The sequence below is a fragment of the Rhinolophus hipposideros genome (assembly GCF_964194185.1).
Source record: "Rhinolophus hipposideros genome assembly, chromosome: 8".
Classification (NCBI taxonomy): domain Eukaryota; kingdom Metazoa; phylum Chordata; class Mammalia; order Chiroptera; family Rhinolophidae; genus Rhinolophus; species Rhinolophus hipposideros.
The window spans coordinates 58,148,167-58,166,289 of record NC_138054.1 but is presented as its reverse complement, the minus strand read 5'-3'; the positions used below and the strand labels follow the sequence as shown (position 1 = coordinate 58,166,289).

Below are 18,123 nucleotides of genomic sequence, written 5' to 3'. Positions count from 1 at the left end.
GGGCTTTGAGTTCAAGGTGTGTCCTTCTCAGAGGGTATTTGTATTTCTTTCTATCAAGTTGGAGGAGAAGGAAGACTGCCCTTTTTGTTTTTTTGTTTTTAATTTTAAAAAGGCATGTATTCCTTTTCTTTTTTGTTACTATAAAAATGATACATGCTGTGTTAAAAAATATATAAATAGAAAAGAGTATAAAACATGAATGTTAAACGCCTTTTCTTGTTTGAATATCTGAGATTAGCGAGGGGCATAGGAGACACTGATTAATCATTGATGCTGATGGAAAACTACAAGATTATACACATTCATGTAGTGAGTATTGTTAAACTTTTCTACCCTCACTCTTTTCCATGGTTGGAGAACAAAGGTTACTAGTCATTAGAGAATATATTTGAACACGATGCCTTTCGTTATCATTTATTATAGAATGACTTAAACTAGGGAATGATAGTCTTCACAATGAAAGGCCAAGGATTTTGGTTCCTAAGAAATGGAATCAATGTGTTAGGAAGAGAATTATGATTTCATAATCAAGTGAAGTTTTAAAAATGAGGATTCATTGAAATAAAACCATGCCTATATGTTCAGTTAATCTATGAGAAAGGAAACAAGAATATACAGTGGGGTAAAGATAGACTGTTCAATAAATGGTGTTGGGAAAACCAGCAGATACATGCAAGAAAAAGGAAACTAGACCACCTTCTTACATCATATACAAGAATATAAACTCAAAATGGATTAAAGACTTAAATATAAGACCCAAAACCATAAAACTCATAGAAGAAAACATAGGCAGTAAACTCTCTGACATTGCTCTTAGTAATATTTTTTCTGATATATCTCCTTGGGCAAGGGAAACAAAAGAAAAAATAAACAAATGGGACTATATCAAACTAAAAAGTTGTTGCATAGCAAAGGAAACCATCTATAAAATGTAAAGGCAACTTAGCGACTGGGAGAAGACATTTGCCAGTGATACATTCGATAAGGGGTTAACACCCAAAATTTACAAAGAACTCACACAACTTAACACCAAAAACAAAACAAAAATCCAGTTGAAAAATGGGCAGAAGACCTGAATAGACATTTTACCAAAGAGGACATACAAATGGCCAATAGACATATGAAATGATGCTCAATGTCACTAATCATCAGAGAATTGCAAATTAAAACCACAGTGAGATATCTCACACCTGTCAGAATGGCTATCATCAATAAATCAATAAACAAGTGTTTGTGAGGATGTGAAATAAAAGAAATCCCCAGGCACTACTGGTGGGATTGTAAATTTGTGCAGCCACTATGGAAAACAGTATGGAGGTTCCTCAAAAAAGTAAAAATAGAACTACCTTATGATCCAGCAATTCCACTTCTGGGCATCTATCCAAAGAAATCCAGACACTAATTCAAAAAGATATATGCACCCCTATGTTCATTGCAGCATAATTTACAATAGCCAAGATATAGAAGCAATCTAAGTGCCCATCAATAGACAACCGGATAAAGAAGAAGTGATACATATATACAGTGGAATATTGCTCATCCATAAAAAAGAATGAAATCTTACCATTTGCAACAGCATGGAAGGACCTGGTGGGTATTATGCTAAATGAAGTAAGTCGGGTAGAGGAAGACAAATACCATGTGATTTCACTTATATGTGGAATCTAAAGAACAAAATAAACAAACAGACAAAACAGAAACAGACTCATAGATACAGAGAACATGTTGATGGTTGCCAGATGGGAGGGGGGTTGAGGGGTTGGGTGAAAAAGGTGAAGGGATTAAGAAGTAGAAAGTGGTAGTTAAAAAATAGTCACAGGGATATAAAGTACAGCATAGGGAATGTAGTCAACAATATTGTAAAAAACTATGTATGGTGCCAGGTGAGCACTAGATTTATCAGGGGGAATCACTTTATAAATTATATAAATGTCTAACCACTATGCTATACATGTGAAACTAATATACCGTGTTTCCCTGAAATAAGACCTAGCCGGACCATCAGCTCTAATGCGTCTTTTGGAGAAAAAATTAATATAAGACCGGGTCTTATATTGAAATAAAACGGAATCTTATATTAATTTTCGCTCCAAAAGATGCAAGGTCCGACTAGGTCTTATTTTTGGAGACACACAATAAAATAAGATTGAATGTCAATTGTAATTGAAAAATAAAAATTAATTTAAAATTTTTTAAAAATTAATTACAAAAAAATTAGGGTTCGTCTTCAGAGTACTGATCTAAGATCCAAGTAAATTGGATCTTAGATCCTTTGGGAGAAGATCAACCATGTTATAAACTGGAAACCCCTCAATTGTTTCCCATGTGAACAGAGGTCTTCCTTATATACTGCCAAGGGAAGCCAGCATACCCCAAGTCCAAATAAAACACCTACCTTCTGTAGGCTAGCAGGCAAACTTTGGCAGTCACTGGAGGTCTAAGACTATGAAATTTTAAGACACAAGATCACTATATTGTTCAAACAAATGGATGCTTCTAGATACCAAACTTTCCTGGTTTTCCTCCTATCTCTCTATGATTTTTCTCAGTTTGGAGTTTCTCCCGACCACATAGATAGTATAATTTGAACAACTGTCTTGCATGAGGATAGTCCCCTAGTTATAAATTACAAGGGAAGACTTTTCCTTTTAGACCAGAGACCAGATTACAATAGGGTCTACTTCGTGTATACATGTCAGTTCACTCTTTTATTGAAGTGTAAAACTTTGAAAATCCTTGCTTTGTATGTGAAGTCTTAGTTCCAATTTCTAGCCCTTACCTATGCCTTTGCATGGCTATTAAAACCCAGATCTCTGCCCCTGCAGGTCAGTGATGGCCTGTTACTACTCCAGTTTGGTTCTCTGTTTGCTTTTTATCCCACCAAATAAAGTTACATATTCATAGGCTGTTAGCTGTTTTTCACCCAGCACTTCTAGATATTATGTATCAGGAAATTTTTAGGTTATCTATATTGTCATTATACCTGAAAAGGAACTCACTGCTGTTTATTTATTATTTTATTGTTTTAAGAGAAGAGAAAAAAAATCACCCATAATCCCTCTATGCTAACATAGCAACAGTTTTCACTTGTTGTCTATATGCCGATACATATTTCAATCATTGAAATCTCTGTTGTTTCTCAGAATACAAAGGATCTTTTAGCCATTTACTATACAGACTACTTTAATTTTTATATCATATTTTTCTTTCCAGAACAATATAGCTGAAGTACAAGAATTACATTCTGAATTAATGTGGAAGGATTTTATAGACCACATCAGTAGCCTCCTACATAGTGTTGAAGTGGAAGTCAGTTACTTTGCAGCAGGAATTATTGCCCATTTGATATCTAGAGGTGAACAAGCTTGGACGTTGAGCCGTAGCCAGAGGAATTCTCTCCTGGATGATCTGGTAGGGTCATTTGGTGTTTTCTGGAAGCATATAAACAACATCCACAGTCATTAAACTGTCAAAGCCTCATAATGCAATAATGCAGTGCTAAATAACTGTTGTAATCCTTTCTTGTGTGTCTTGTGTCTTGCAGCATTCAGCTATTTTGAAATGGCCAACTCCGGAGTGTGAGATGGTAGCATACAGGTAATTAGCAAGATAATTAATATTAAGCCAATAACCTAGTCATTTTGCTTGCCTAGAGGTCATTCCTAGTAGATATATAATTTTTTCCTCAGACATGTATCTTCCTACTGGCATTAAAAGAAGCAAAGTATTTTTACTTTTCTGCTACCTGTCATTCATCAGTCCTTCTTTCTTTCCACATTTATTGAAGACAAGTGCCAGGGACTTGTTCTATGCTCTTGAAATTCAAAGATGAGTAAGACGTGGTGCCTACACACAAGAACTTTACAGCCTAGTAAGGGAGACCAAATGTAAATGAGATATAATTCACTATTACACTAGTTTTGTGCATAGAAAGCTATAAAATTAAAGATGAGAGTACTTAAATCTGCACTGCAAAATAGGAAAAGCTTCCAGAGGAAGTGAATCATGAGCTGAGTTTTCAGAGAAAATTAAGTAGGGGCAGAAGATTTTAGGAATAGGAAGCAGTATATTAATGCAAGGAGGTCCAAAGCAAGATGACACATTGAAAGAACTAGAAACAGTACCAAATTAGTTTGGGTAAACAGTTTGTAATAATTTATTAAAGTTCATGCTGGATGCCTAACTCTGTTTATGACAATTAGGTGACTTGATAGCTAAGTTACTAATTACCTGAAGTATTCCAGATTGCTGCATAAGTAGTATTATTACAACTTATTTTTGTTGTTTACTTCATAAATGTTAATGCTGCCAACATTTTTGATTCCTCCAACATATGTTCTACCTATTTTTGGGTAGAAGACCAGTAGAAATAGAAAGGCCAATTCTAGACCTCCTTTATGGCATTCTACCAGTTTATTATCAACTAACTTCTCTTTTTCTAAGTTTTCCAACCAAAGTTTGCTATTCTTCAAATGTATATCTTTAATACCAAAGGAATACTTTTGAAAAAGTGTTTTTCTATATTAGTACCTTGTCTGGTCACCTTCCATCTTCTGTACCAAGACTTGTCAGAATATGATCCTTTCTCAAATGGCTAAAACAAAGGAAAGATACACTATCATTCATTTATATTAGTTTAAAAATAGTTGGATGAAATTTTGAGAATGAAAAGCTCAGGAATCATTGCTTTAGAAAATGACACTGAAGATAGGTTGTAACTTCTTTTCTTTTGAACTTTTAGGTCCTTTAATCCATTTTTCCCATTACTGGGCTGTTTCACAACACCAGGAGTCCAGCTATGGGCAGTTTGGGCCATGCAACATGTCTGCAGCAAGAATCGTATGTACCAAAAAGAAATTATGTTTTTCTTTTTCAAGAGAAATTCTCCTTACGTAGGAAAGCCATTTCTGAATTGTGTATTGAGGTGATTTTTAAGTACACAGACTTTAAAAAATACTATGTAAGAGAATCTTAGATTATAAACTAAATTTATTCCCTCAGAATAAATTGGCAATACTAGATGCTGAATGACAGTGGTGAAGGAGACTTACACTGTCCTAAACTCATGGAATATAAAGATTAGGAGCCTACAATGAGTTGTTGAGCAGAAAAAGTCTTAAGAAGATCTAATGTTTATGGTACATTCCAGTGCCCAATCCTCATCTACACAAAATTCCATGGGTCAAGATATCGCTCTCAACACCCATGGTCTATATGGAGAACCAAAGCATTTGGATCAAGTTTCTTACCATTCTTTTTTGAAGGTTTGTCATACAACTCTTTGTCAGTTATTTATTAATATAAACTCATTTCATTAATAATTTGAAACACTGCACAAGAAACATAGAAACATTAATAGTAAAGAATAATTTAAAGGTTTTTTAAATTAAAAATCAGGACCAAGGAAAAATAATTTGAAAAACAATTAAAGGATGGAACAATAGTAGAATATAGATACTTAGGCCGTACATAGTGATTCATACACTTTTTGTGGCAGGGCTGCAAATAATCAGCTACATGGTTCTCTTTGCATATTAGGGGGATAAAACATTCTATATCCTCAGGGAAGTAAAGCTTTTCTAAGCAATTAACTACAAATTAAATTTCTTTTCTAGGACCTTAATAGGGGCCATATTATAAGTAACCTTACATAAGAAATATAAGAATTATTTTTAACAAATCTTATAGCAAATAGCAGTAACATTTTGTTAGATTCTTTCTCATTGCATTCTTTGATGAAAATTCAGCACATACCACAAAAAGGCAACTCAGTAAAAGCTCTTTTGTGTTAAATGGACAGAGGAGGAGGATTTAGGGAATGGAATGTGACAGTGAAAACTGCTTTGTACCCACCTAAACTTTGCCTGGAGTTTTTTCTGGCCCCTCCTCTTATAGACTTGGCTATAAAAATTTTCTTTTATTGTACCCACAGGTTCTGAGAACTCCCTATTTTCTTAGTAATGTATCCCATTTTAGACACAGACTCTAATCTGTAGGCTTCTTTCCTCATTATTTAAGAATGGACTTTTCACAGTTCCATAGGAGAAAATAAAACATAAGTAAATAATAGTGCATTTTCATATGTGTTTGTTTTTGTGACTACTTTTATGTGTCAGTGTTCTTTCAGGTTTACTCTGTGGAATGACCATTCTGAAGAATTTTTTCTAAAATCCACTATAATTTGGAGAATGTCAGAATATTTTATTTCCACCTTAGGTAGTTCAAGTACCTATTTCATTGCTTCCTGGCTTAGTTTGTGTATATTTAAATGGAATTTACTTCTCAGTTTACATTAAAAAGTTTTAATGCTGCTTTTAGCTTTTAATAATTTAGAGATAGTATAGAGCAATGGTTAAGAGCACAAAGCTGGATCAAATCATGTTCACTTACTATATATGCCATGTTGAGCACATTATTAAGCCTAGAGCCTCAGTTTCCACATTTGTTAAATGGGAGTAATAATAATACCTATTTAATGCATTATAATGAGCATTTTTCCACATTTTAGAATGTTTTTGACAACATGATTTATAATAATCACATAGTCTTTATTATATGGTATATTAGTTTCCTAGGGCTACCATAATATAGTACCACAAATGGATGGTTTAAAACAAGACTGTGCTCGCTTCGGCAGCACATATACTAAAATTGGAACAATACAGAGAAGATTACATGGCCCCTGCGCAAGGATGACACACAAATTCGTGAAGCGTTCCATATTTAAAAAAAAACAAAAAACAAGACTGTTTTGTCTCTCAGTTCTGGAAGCTGGAAGTCTAAAATCAGAGTCTCAATAGGGCCATGCTTTTTCTGGTGGCTCTAAGGGAGAACTTCTTGCCAGTTCTACCTTCTGGTGTTTGCTGACAATCCTTGACATTCCTTGGCTTGCAGATGCATCACTCTAGTCAGATGACCAACTTCTCCCTGTGTATCTTCACATTGTGTTGTGTGTATGTCTGTTTCTGTGTCTAAATCTCCCCTTTCCGTAGTACACCAGTGACAACCTCATCCTAACTAATTACATCAGCAACAACCCTATTTCTAAATAAGGTCACAGTCTGAAGTATTGGGTGTTAGGACTTTAACTGATCTTTTTGAGGATACGCAATTCAACCTGTAATATAATGGCTATAAACTCATTAAATGAACTTACCATTTACTAGACCTTGGCATAGGATGGGGGAACTACGCACAGCAATTTTATTGAACTGAGGAGACAGTAATCAGAGTTTCTCGAGACTGAGCTGTCTGGAATTTGTGGAGCAGGGTAATACAGAGGTGCCACCTATATCTAGAAAACACTTCAGAAATCTCCCTAAGGGTTTCTTGAGTCTTTGGCTGATTACAAAGCTGTGCATGCCTAGGGTGAGACTCCTTGAGGCCTGATAAAGAACAAATACCAAGGAGCTGCTAACTGAACAACACTTGGAGCTCACACAGGGTTGGGAAATATTCGAGTTCCAAACAGTGGAAAGAACTTAATACTGAGGGCATTCAATTCAGATGCCAGAAGAACCAGAAAAGATTAAACTAGCCCTAAAATAAAGCCTTCTTTAGGAAAACTTCAATAAAGCTTAAAAACAAGTCTTGAAATGGTCAACCTACTCTGCAAATAAACTGTCTGCCAAAGAAAAACTAAGCACTTTTTAAAAAAAGACAACAAAATCTAGACATTCAGAAACATGTTTAGTGTCTGATAAAATTGCTACTGTGTTTCCCTGAAAATAAGACCTAGACGGACAATCAGCTCTAATGGGTCTTTTGGAGCAAAAATTAATGTAAGACTCGGTATTATATTATATTACATTATATTACATTACATTACATTATATTATATTATACCTGGTCTTATATTATAGTAAAATAACACCAGATCTTATATTAATTTTTGCTCCAAAAGACACATTAGAGCTGATTGTCCGGCTAGGTCTGATTTTCGGGGAAACACAGTAGACAAAGGAAGAAGCAGGAAAATATTCATAACCAACAGAAAAATCAGACAGCTGAAACAGACACAGAAATGATAGTGATGATGGTAGCAGAAAAGAAGTTCAAAACATTTTTTATAGATATGATCCAAGATTTTGAAGAAAACATGAATATTAAGAGGAGAAAAAAAATAAAACATAAAAAACAAGTTAAAAATAAAGCTAAAACTGTAAATATTTGACCTGAAAAATATCTGGATGAGTTTAAGAGTTGATAACACAGAAGAAAAGGTCAGTGAAATTGAATATATAACAATAGAAATTATCCAAATTGAAGCTTAGAGAGAAAGAAAGCTGGGAAGGGGGGAGAGAACGAATGCCAGAATTACCCTGATACCAGGCAAAGACATTATAAGAAAAGAAAATTACTGAACAATATCTCTCATGAACATGAATGAGGAAATTCTTAACAATTTTTTAAATAAACAAAACCCAATAAAAATGATGAGGGAGGTTATTCCAGGAATGCAAGCGTGGTTTAACATTTGAAATCAATGTGTTTCATTCTGTTACCAGACCAAGAAAGAGAAGCAATCTGATCATCTCAATAGATGCAGAAAAAGCATTTGACAAAATTCAACATACAGCCCTAATAAAGGACATCTATGGAAATCTTACAGCTAACATCAAAATTAACAGTGAATGTTTGCCCCCTAAGATCAGGAACAAGGCAAAAATATCCAATCTCACCACTATTGAACCATTGGAGGATCTGTCCAGATCAGGAAAGAAACTTGAAAACAAAAGGCATCAGATTGGAAAGAATGACGTAAAACTGTTTTTATTCGCAGATGATATGATTATCTATGTAGAAAATATGCAAAAGGACAACTAGATCTAATTAGTGAGTTTAGCAAGGTTCCAGGATACAAGATCAATATACACAAATCAGTTGCATTTCTGTATAATAGCAATGACCAATAAAAATGGAAAAATGACATTTACACGTACATCAAAAACTGTGAAATACTTAGGAATATACTCGTATCTGACAAAGATGTGCAAGACCCATACAGTGAAAAAACCAAAGCATTGCTGAGAGATATTAACTAAAACCTTCATTGTAAAAGGTGGTAAGAATAGTGTAAACAGTAGCTCCAGTTTCTCATGAGCACATGAGACTCAGTCACAGACCCACTCAGTCCAGATAGGCACTACTGAAATGGGACTTTTTCAGCACCAATGAGATAGCAAAGGTTGAGATGACAAAGGCTCCTTATGAACCAGGACCTCTTATGATAAACTCCTTTGATAGCTGGCACAGTCAGACAAAGGGCTTATTGGAGGCACAGCCTATTTGGCTGTCTATCAGATGCACACCAGTACATGCATCCTCTGGTTTGCGGAGATCAGAGAGAATATTCTCACTGATCATAAAACTAAGCTCTCAAGACATTAAGACAGGATGACAGAGGCAAAGGAAAATAATGACCATCTCTGGGAGGAAAGTGATCAATAGAAAACAAGAGTACTCATAACAAATTTTTAACCAAAGTCATTATACCCAAGGAACTAGTTCACAAAAATATTTTCTTCTGCTAATCTAAATTTAAAAAAAGAAAGAGACTTTCACCACTCCAGAGTCCATCAGATCCTGCAAGCAGAGATCTGGGAGACTGATGTGGTAAGAATTCTTACCTTATGTAGCCTTTTGTCAGAGGTCCCAGGGTCTCTCAGCTGTAGCAGCCCCAGAGAGCGAGCAGTGTCCAACCAGTTAAAGTCCATTTGTGGTAGCCAGAACTCCTGGGGAAGAAAATTTTTCCCTTCTACCCTTCTAGGTTCTTTAACTGGTCTAATAATCAGATGGACATAATACAAATTAACAAGAGAAAAACATTTAATTTCATAGGTACAGGAACCCTATAAAATATGAGACCAAGGGCAAATTGGGCATGAGGCTTACGTGCCATCCTGAGCTAAGGATTGGGAAGGGGGCCTGGGACTTAAAAGGGGAGGAGAGTAATTCCCAGGATAATAAGAAGAGTAGATGTTTGCCCTGCCATACAGAAAGATCATTCAGATAAAAGTTATCTATGTTAATAGCTCTCTTTCTGGGCCAGAGCCACTATCTAAATTCCTTTTAATAGTTAAGGGACAGATAAAAAGTTTTTCTTGAGTCCACTGGGTCTTGATTGCATTTAGCTGAAAATAATCCACATGTCAAAGTGACACATTTTGGAGTGGCCTGCCCTGCTCTTCCTCAGTATCATCCCTGTTTCCAGTATTTGTAGTTGCAGCCCTGATCCTCCACTGCATCAGGTAGGAGAATTTCAAAAAGTTGATGTGATATGGGGAAGAAGAAAACAAAAAATTATAGTGATCATATCAGTATCCTCCCTTGCTAGGAATTACATACTCGTACCAGCATGCTTTCCCACTCCCTCTTTCCCAGATCAACCAGAAAAACAGAGGAATATTTAGTGGGGATACTCCATTAGCCCCAGTCATACTGAGTGTGAGCATACACTTGTGAAAGCATGTAAGCCTACCCCTCAGGCCTTTGTCTGCCCCTCACCCCTCCACTCCTTGTTTTAAACAACCAATGTTTTCATTGCCAATTCCAATTCTCTATCAAACTATTACTCTGAGAAGGGTATCTCTCTGCTCATTGTTGGACATTGCTAGGCAGGAAAAAGCTTTCCTTGACTGGCAATTTCTGCCACATAGGATGAAAGAGGAATATGTCTAGATTCAGTCTATCTTTGCATTGTTGCAATACCCCCATATCCACTCATTTCATGAGCCACCTCAAGTGAGCACACTAGCAAAATTAAACCAACAAAGACAGATTTATAGGATAAAAGCATACAAATTTTATTAAATTTTTACTTGTACATGGGAACCTTCACAAAGAATGAAGATCTGAAGAAGTGACCAGAGCAGGAAGTTTTTATACTGTTTAGATAAACAGTAAATTTGTGAAGAATTGACAAGACAAAGGTGTTTAGGCTAGGGGTAGTAAATGGTGAAGAACAAAAGAAAAAATTGGTAAAATTCACTTGATCAAACATAAGGACTTCTGCTCTTTGAAAAACATTGTTAAGAGAATGAAAAAGCCAATACAGGTACTGGGACAAAATATTTTCAAATTATATGTCTGGTAAAGTTCTTGTAGTCAAAATATATAAAGAACTCTCAAAGCTAAATAATAAGAAAACAATAGAAGTTAAAAAATGGACAAAAGAGTTGAACAGACCATTCGTCATTAGGCTAAACATACAAATCAATGCATTAGGATTGAGCATCCAGAAATAAATCCATGCATCTATGGTCAATCGATTTTTCACAGGGTTGCCAAGACAATTCAGTAGGGAAAGAATATATTTTTCAACAAATGGTGGTGGGAATACAAAGTAGACAGTATTCAGTATGTAAAAGAAGGAACTTGAATCCTTACCAATAGGCACGTGAAAAGAAATACATCAGTCATTAGAGAAATGTAAATTAAAACCACAATGAAATACCACTTCACATTTACTAGGAACGCTGCCTATAATCAAAAAGATGGACAATGACAAGTGTTGACAAGAACCGGGATAACTTTCACATTCATTGCTGATGGTTTGGAAAAATTATATAACGACTTCAGTTTGGTGATATAAAGTTAAGCATACATTTAGCACTTGCCTAGCATTCTTGGTATTTCCTCAAGATCAATGAAATGAAAAGTCCACCCAAAAACCTGTACAAGAATGATTATAGCATTTTTATTCATTATAATGATACACGGAGGGGAGAGCTACATCTAGCAAATGTCCATCAGTACAATAACATTAAAAATATGTGGCATATTCCATACAGTGGAATACCTCCCGGCTTAAAAACATAAAAACAAAAATCTACATAGGCATAACAACATGGATGCATCTCAAAACCATCAGACTGAACAAAAATAGACACAAAAGAATACGTACTGTATGATTCTGTTTACGTGAAGTTCTAGACCAGACAAAGTAGTCTATGTATGGAAATTAGAACAGTAGTTGCCTGGGATGAGGAATGGAGGGAAGACTGACTGCAAAGGTGCCCAAGGAAACTTTTAGTTGTTGAAAATATTCTGCATCCTTTGTGCCAACTCGATGGCTCAGGCGGTTAGAGCTCCGTGCTCCTAACTCCGAAAGCTGCCAGTTCGATTCCCACATGGCCCACTAGGCTCTCAACCACAAGGTTGCCAGTTCAATTCCTCAAGAACCGCAAGGGATGGTGGGCAGCTCCCCCTGCAACTAAGATTGAACACCACACCTTGAGATGAGCTGCTGCTGAGCTCCCAGATGGCTCAGTTGGTTGGAATGCATCCTTTCAACCACAAGGTTGCTGGTTCGACTCCCGCAAGGGATGGTGGGCTGTGCCCCTGCAACTAGAAAACAGCAACTGGACCTGGAGCTGAGCTGCGCCCTCCACAAGTAAGACTGAAAGGACAACAACTCGAAGCTGAATGGCACCCTCCACAACTAAGATTGAAAGGACAACAGCTTGACTTGGAAAAAAGTCTTGGAAGTACACACTGTTCCCCAATAAAGTCCTGTTCCCGTTCCCCAATAAAAAAAAAATCTAAAAAACAATAATTCTAATTTCAGTTTAAAATAAATTACACTGATGGTAACCACTTTCAGCACCTTTTGTAATTGCAGAAGTCAAACGTGACTATGTTGAGTATTAAATTTTAATACAATTTAATCCTTTCTTAAAATGTGTACTTGTATACATTTTTTTGGCCCCCTCTGTATATATAAATGGTATGGTGTATTATTTATATGTGTGGCCTTGCAGTATAGACACATCATTACAGAGATATTTATCAGGCTGTGGCATACGTTAGTGGTCAATAACAAAACAGCTAAAATTTAAATGAAAAAAGAACTGTTTTTTGTGGAATAATTTTTAAGTGTTTTAAGAAAAGCTTCTCTTGTTTTATTTCAGCCTCAAGGTATTGCAGCATGCTGATTGAGGAAGGAGGATTGCAGCATTTATACAACATCAAAGAGCATGAACAGACGGACCCCCATGTCCAACAGATAGCTGTGGCCATTCTGGACAGCTTAGAAAAACACATTGTACGCCATGGGAGACCACCTCCTTGTAAAAAGCAGCCACAGGCCAGACTAAATTGATAGCCATAGGTAATTGGATAATTGAATCACAAGAATCATTTTTGTGGTAGGTTCATTTGGAATATCTTATGCTCTGTGATGTTTTGGGGTTTCTATGACAAGAGTCATAGATCAGTATGGGATAGATGATGTACAGTACTGCCCGTGTGAACAGTCTCTAATTTGTCTTGTGATTTTTAACATATAAGGCAAGAAGGTTCTCTTCCTTCATCATTGCCTTTTAGGAAAATTTCCACATCTTTCAGTGTTTGAATTTACCTGTGCTTGAAATTCTACGGTTTTATGATAAAGTTTGCACGAACGCTTAGACCAGACTTTTCTGACCTTAAAGACCCTTCCAGTTTGCAGCTTCAGATAAGCTGTTAACCTGATTTCTGGCACTGCTTCAGTTGTAAATTTTATACTGCTTCTGTATAAAATGCCTTCATTTCTCTGTCTGTGTACCTTTTATAAGATGTCCTTCTTAGTGTGAAAGAATGGAAATGTGAATCCTCTCCTTCCGAAATCTACTCAATGGCTGGAGCCCGGATGGCTGGCAGAAAAATATATTAAAAAGAAAAACTATTAAGGAAGAAGAGAAAAAAAAAAAAGGAAGAAGAGAATTTAGGAACTGGGAAGAGGTCTGCTCTTATGGTATAGTTTTTAAACTGGGGCAAACTATCCTTCTGGAGCCACCTCTCCTGAGGCAGTAGTTCTTCATATTTATTCATGGAGGCATGAGCTGTTGCTTCCAACACAAACTCCTGGTTACTCTCTAGAAATAGTTCCCCAAGCATCACAGTGTAAAATATTACAGCATTCTGTGTTAAAAGTTAACTGTCTATAAATCTCTATATGCCACATTGTTGTAAAAATGTTGAGTTTTTAAAGTGTCTCTTGTTAAAACTGCCCATTCTTTTCCCTCTCTTTCAAAGTCATTTTGTTCAGTGGAATGGAGACTACACATGGTGTTACCTGCTCAGTTAAAATACAATGAACAGTAAATTTTGCCATGAGAAGTTAAATTTTCTTTTGTTTCAAAATATGTGTGTTCTAATGTTTTCACGTTAGAGAAAGATGTCCACATCTCACTGCCAAAAAATGAACAAGAAGAATTAGACTATTGTTAAATATAGTGATTCTAGTTGTAGTGCATACAAGGAAATATTTTGTAGTGCATAAAAGGGTTATTTTTTAGACAATTACCTTTCCTTTAAGATACCTGTTACAGTATAGCAAAGACTCAGTTATCATTATATCAATAATGGAAGTTGGGAGGCAGCAAGTCATCAAGAAACTTAATTTCCATTTAAAATTTTAGTTTGTGAATAAGGTTAATCGCAATCTCAGATGACTGCCTTTTTTTATTTTATAGATGGCCAAAATGTTTTCAATTGAGTTTTTAAATAATGTGTTTAAATTATAGTGATTATTCGGAAGCATTTTTATTTAGAAAGAAGCTGGTTTGTTAGTATGCTGATAATATTTTTGACATATACATTTCATACCACTATTACAATAACCATACTTGAATTATTTGGTATTCCTCCACAGGGATGAAAAATTAAACTTAAAAAAAAAAGTAAGTATTTAGAACCAAATTAAATTGTGAGTTAACTCTGGCTTAATTAGTTTAAGAAATTTTTATAGGTACAGGATAAATTTTCACAAATTAAGTCTATTTCAGAGGAAATGGAAAATTCTTTAAAATTTTCCCCATTTTCTGAATTTTAATATCAAAGGCAAAATGTAAAAAATAGGACAGCCTACAGTAGCTTGGAAGTTGCTACTAGCTATGTTGACCATTTCCAAGTCTCGTAGCTTGTGTAGTTAAGAAAAAGCCTATTTGGGAAGTTTGACTTCAAGTTTCTCTTATGTCCTGTTTAAGATAAAAGTGTATGTTCCTTATAGGCTAATCTTAGATTTTTGTCTTTGCAAATTGTTTTCACAAATGGCTAAAAATATACAGAAAACAATAAATCCTTTCATTGCTCAGAATAGCTTGTTCATAGATGAAGACTCAAAAATATTTAAATATACTATTTTGAACACTGGTAAAGTCCAGAACCCTCTAAGTCTTAAAAACAAAATAATTGGTCACATCTCAAATATATAAAAATTGTAGTGCCTTTGTGGTTGGGATGGTTCTTAAAATTGTGTATCTGATTAAGGCACAGATTTATCTCGAAGGTCTTGAATCTGGCTAAAATATATAAGATGTATATATTGAAATAATAAAGCATAACTGGCCTGTCTCTACAGTTAGAATCTATTGGGCCTCCCTTTTGCATTTGTATAATAGAATGTAACAGTACTTGGTGCCTTCAAGAGTTACCTCTTCAGTGGCTTAGAGGTACTGTTTCAAGCACAATTTAGACAGGTCAAACCACTCATTGCTCAAATCATAGGTGTGCTCAGATATTGTAAAATATCACTACACCGGTCCACAAACAACAGCAAGGTTTAGATCTAAGGGAAATGGAATTAGACTTTCTAGAGTATAAGGATGCTTATTGGTATCATTGAGTAAAGCAGAACAGTATGAATTTAAACAAAAATAAGCCACCTCATTCTTTCCATCAAATAAGTTTTGCTGTGGTCTTTATACTCTAAAAAATCATTTTTTTTCTTTTTGCAGTTGAAAATAAACATAAATCAAGTAATAGGGGTTAATTTACCCTCTGGCCAAGGATTCAGTGGCTACTAATCTTGGTTGAAGATTTTTAAAATCATATCAGACCAACAGTTCCAGGAATTGACCTTAAATATTGCTGTTCTCACTCCTGGACAGAAACGCTGTTTAGTGGCACCTGACAAGTGAATTACCCATGATGGAGGTGAATCACCATAAGGCTGCTGTGGGAATTTAATTTTATGGTATCTTTTGATGTCAAACATCCCAAGAATCAAAGATTCATGATTTAAAACATCAATCCTATATATCCAGCTTACGAAGTTGCTTTTGCTAATGGGACCTGTTGAGTTGTCCTTTTTCTCCCTTCACTTTCATTTGGCTGTGTTTTTAATTATGCCGTGTGTCAATATAGCATTGGGCTATCTTCTAGCCCTTTGGAGCACATTTTAATAAAAACATTTTATGTGCTAAATTAGGGTAGATTAGATTAATGAACCATGGTTTTGGCTTACTATTTCAAAATGCATGACCCTCTCCCCGCCCATGCCCCCAAATAGAACAATGTGCAACAGTACCCAAGTTTGAAAAGAGGTCATGAGTAGCAGGGAAAACACTATTTTGTATATGTTGAAACCCATCCCTCTGCTGCCCTCTAATGGTATGTTTACATTCTTTGGTTATTGTGCAACTTTTATCTTGGGATAAACAGTATTATTAAACTGAAGATGTAAGTTAAAGGGAGTTTCATACTGTCAGCTGATGTGGGGCAGTTTTATCTGTATGTTATTTGGGGACTTTATAGGTAGGGCTTCAGAATAGTGTTCTACGACAGCTTACTTATTTATGGTTTCCCTCAAATCCATTGTAGCGGTTTCAAATGATTGTGTGAATATTAGATGTTTAATCTTTACCATTTGCTTTGTGTTGACACATTTTTAATTTTTAGTGTTAACTCATGAACTGTTTATTTTAGGAATAATGCAAATCCAGCCTTCATCCAGTGCTGAGAGTAGCAGCAGTATGATAGGAAAATTTGTTGAATATGCTTTAAATAATTGCTTTATTTTTTCTAATATTTCGTAGACTTTGCATGACATGGTTCACTCCTAATTATGCATTCTTTGGTTTCCAAATCTTAACTTAAGACATTCTATGTTAACTGATTGGTAGCCTAAGAAAACTTCCTCTGCTTGTTTCTCCCCTCCCCTAATTATTTTAAGTAAATAATGGGAGAATCAGTGCTGTTTCTCATTTCTCTGGATGAGGCAGAGCTCTTTTGGACAGCATAACCTAACTTTATAGCTAGATAGAATGACTATTAAGAATATTTAGAAAATGCAAATTTATCAAAATTATTTTATGGCAAATTATAAGTTTAGTTCATTAATAGTATGTGCTCAGTTTTGCACTTACTTTTAGGGAAACTTCAAATTGGGTATTTTTTTTTAGTCAGCATAGAAGCAAGAAGCTACTTAGCTAATGGAAGCTGAGAATACACTTTCATAAAAGCAGGAAATTCTTAAGAGCATTTTTTCCCTTTAAAAATGGGAGGATGTTATATCAAGATTTTTACTCTGAGCTAATCTGTGGGAATAAAAATTTTAAATCCCTAACTTTTGTAGAATCCCCACTGTCGAATTCTCACTGACTCATGAGAAAAGATATTTTCTTTTGCTTAAATTCTGATGGAAGAGTTTAATTCCTTTCAAAGGTTATGAAAAATTCATGGGAAAGTATGTGTATACATTTCAAAGGCTCTCAGTTATCTGGACTGAAGGTGTTGTTCTCATTGTAGCTAGATGAATGGCAGTGTTCTGTACATGAATCATGCTATATTTTAAATCAGGACATCACTTAGGTATTAATGTGTGTACAGATTTTTGTTTTGGGAATTTTTTTTGCCTAAATAAATGTTATAAATTTTATGTAAAGTGTGTGTTGTCTGCTTTGATTCTAGACATTTGCTTTAAAATTTAATTCTAATGCAAGATTCAGATTCCTTAGTTATCCTCTTGTAGCAATTGCTTTCTGAAAGACCACTGGTTTAGTGCAAAAGTTTTCTAGTGCTGGAAATCCATTTATTCATTTCATTAAATACTTATGCTAAGTACTGTTTAATTGTTGGAATTTATATCATTTTTACATCCCTCAGGGAACTTACAGTTTTGTGGAAAAGAAACAGTATTAAATAAATATTATTTAACATGGTATAACAGAGCAGTCCACAATGCTTACTATAGAAGCACAGAAACCACACCTAATCCAAACTGGGCACACATTAGACAGTCCAAAAAGACTTCCTAGAGAACATAATATCTGAATTTGCATTCATTCACACAACTATTGAGACAACTAACAAATGTATATTAAGTGTATTTAGGGAGATTGCCAAAAAATAAAGTATAAT

General features: G+C 35.1%; 1 protein-coding gene across 1 annotated transcript in view; it reads left to right on the top strand.

Annotated features, from left to right (window-relative positions):
• The window catches only part of ZYG11B (zyg-11 family member B, cell cycle regulator), a 77,565-nt gene extending 59,924 nt beyond the window's left edge, over positions 1–17,641 (top strand). The window contains exons 11-14 of the mRNA XM_081056116.1: positions 3,214–3,411; positions 3,545–3,597; positions 4,742–4,839; positions 12,912–17,641. Of these exons, the coding sequence (XP_080912242.1) occupies positions 3,214–3,411; positions 3,545–3,597; positions 4,742–4,839; positions 12,912–13,102 (540 nt within the window). The 3' untranslated portion in view covers positions 13,103–17,641. The remainder of the gene's footprint in view (positions 1–3,213; positions 3,412–3,544; positions 3,598–4,741; positions 4,840–12,911) is intronic.
• The last annotated feature ends 482 nt before the right edge of the window (positions 17,642–18,123 follow it).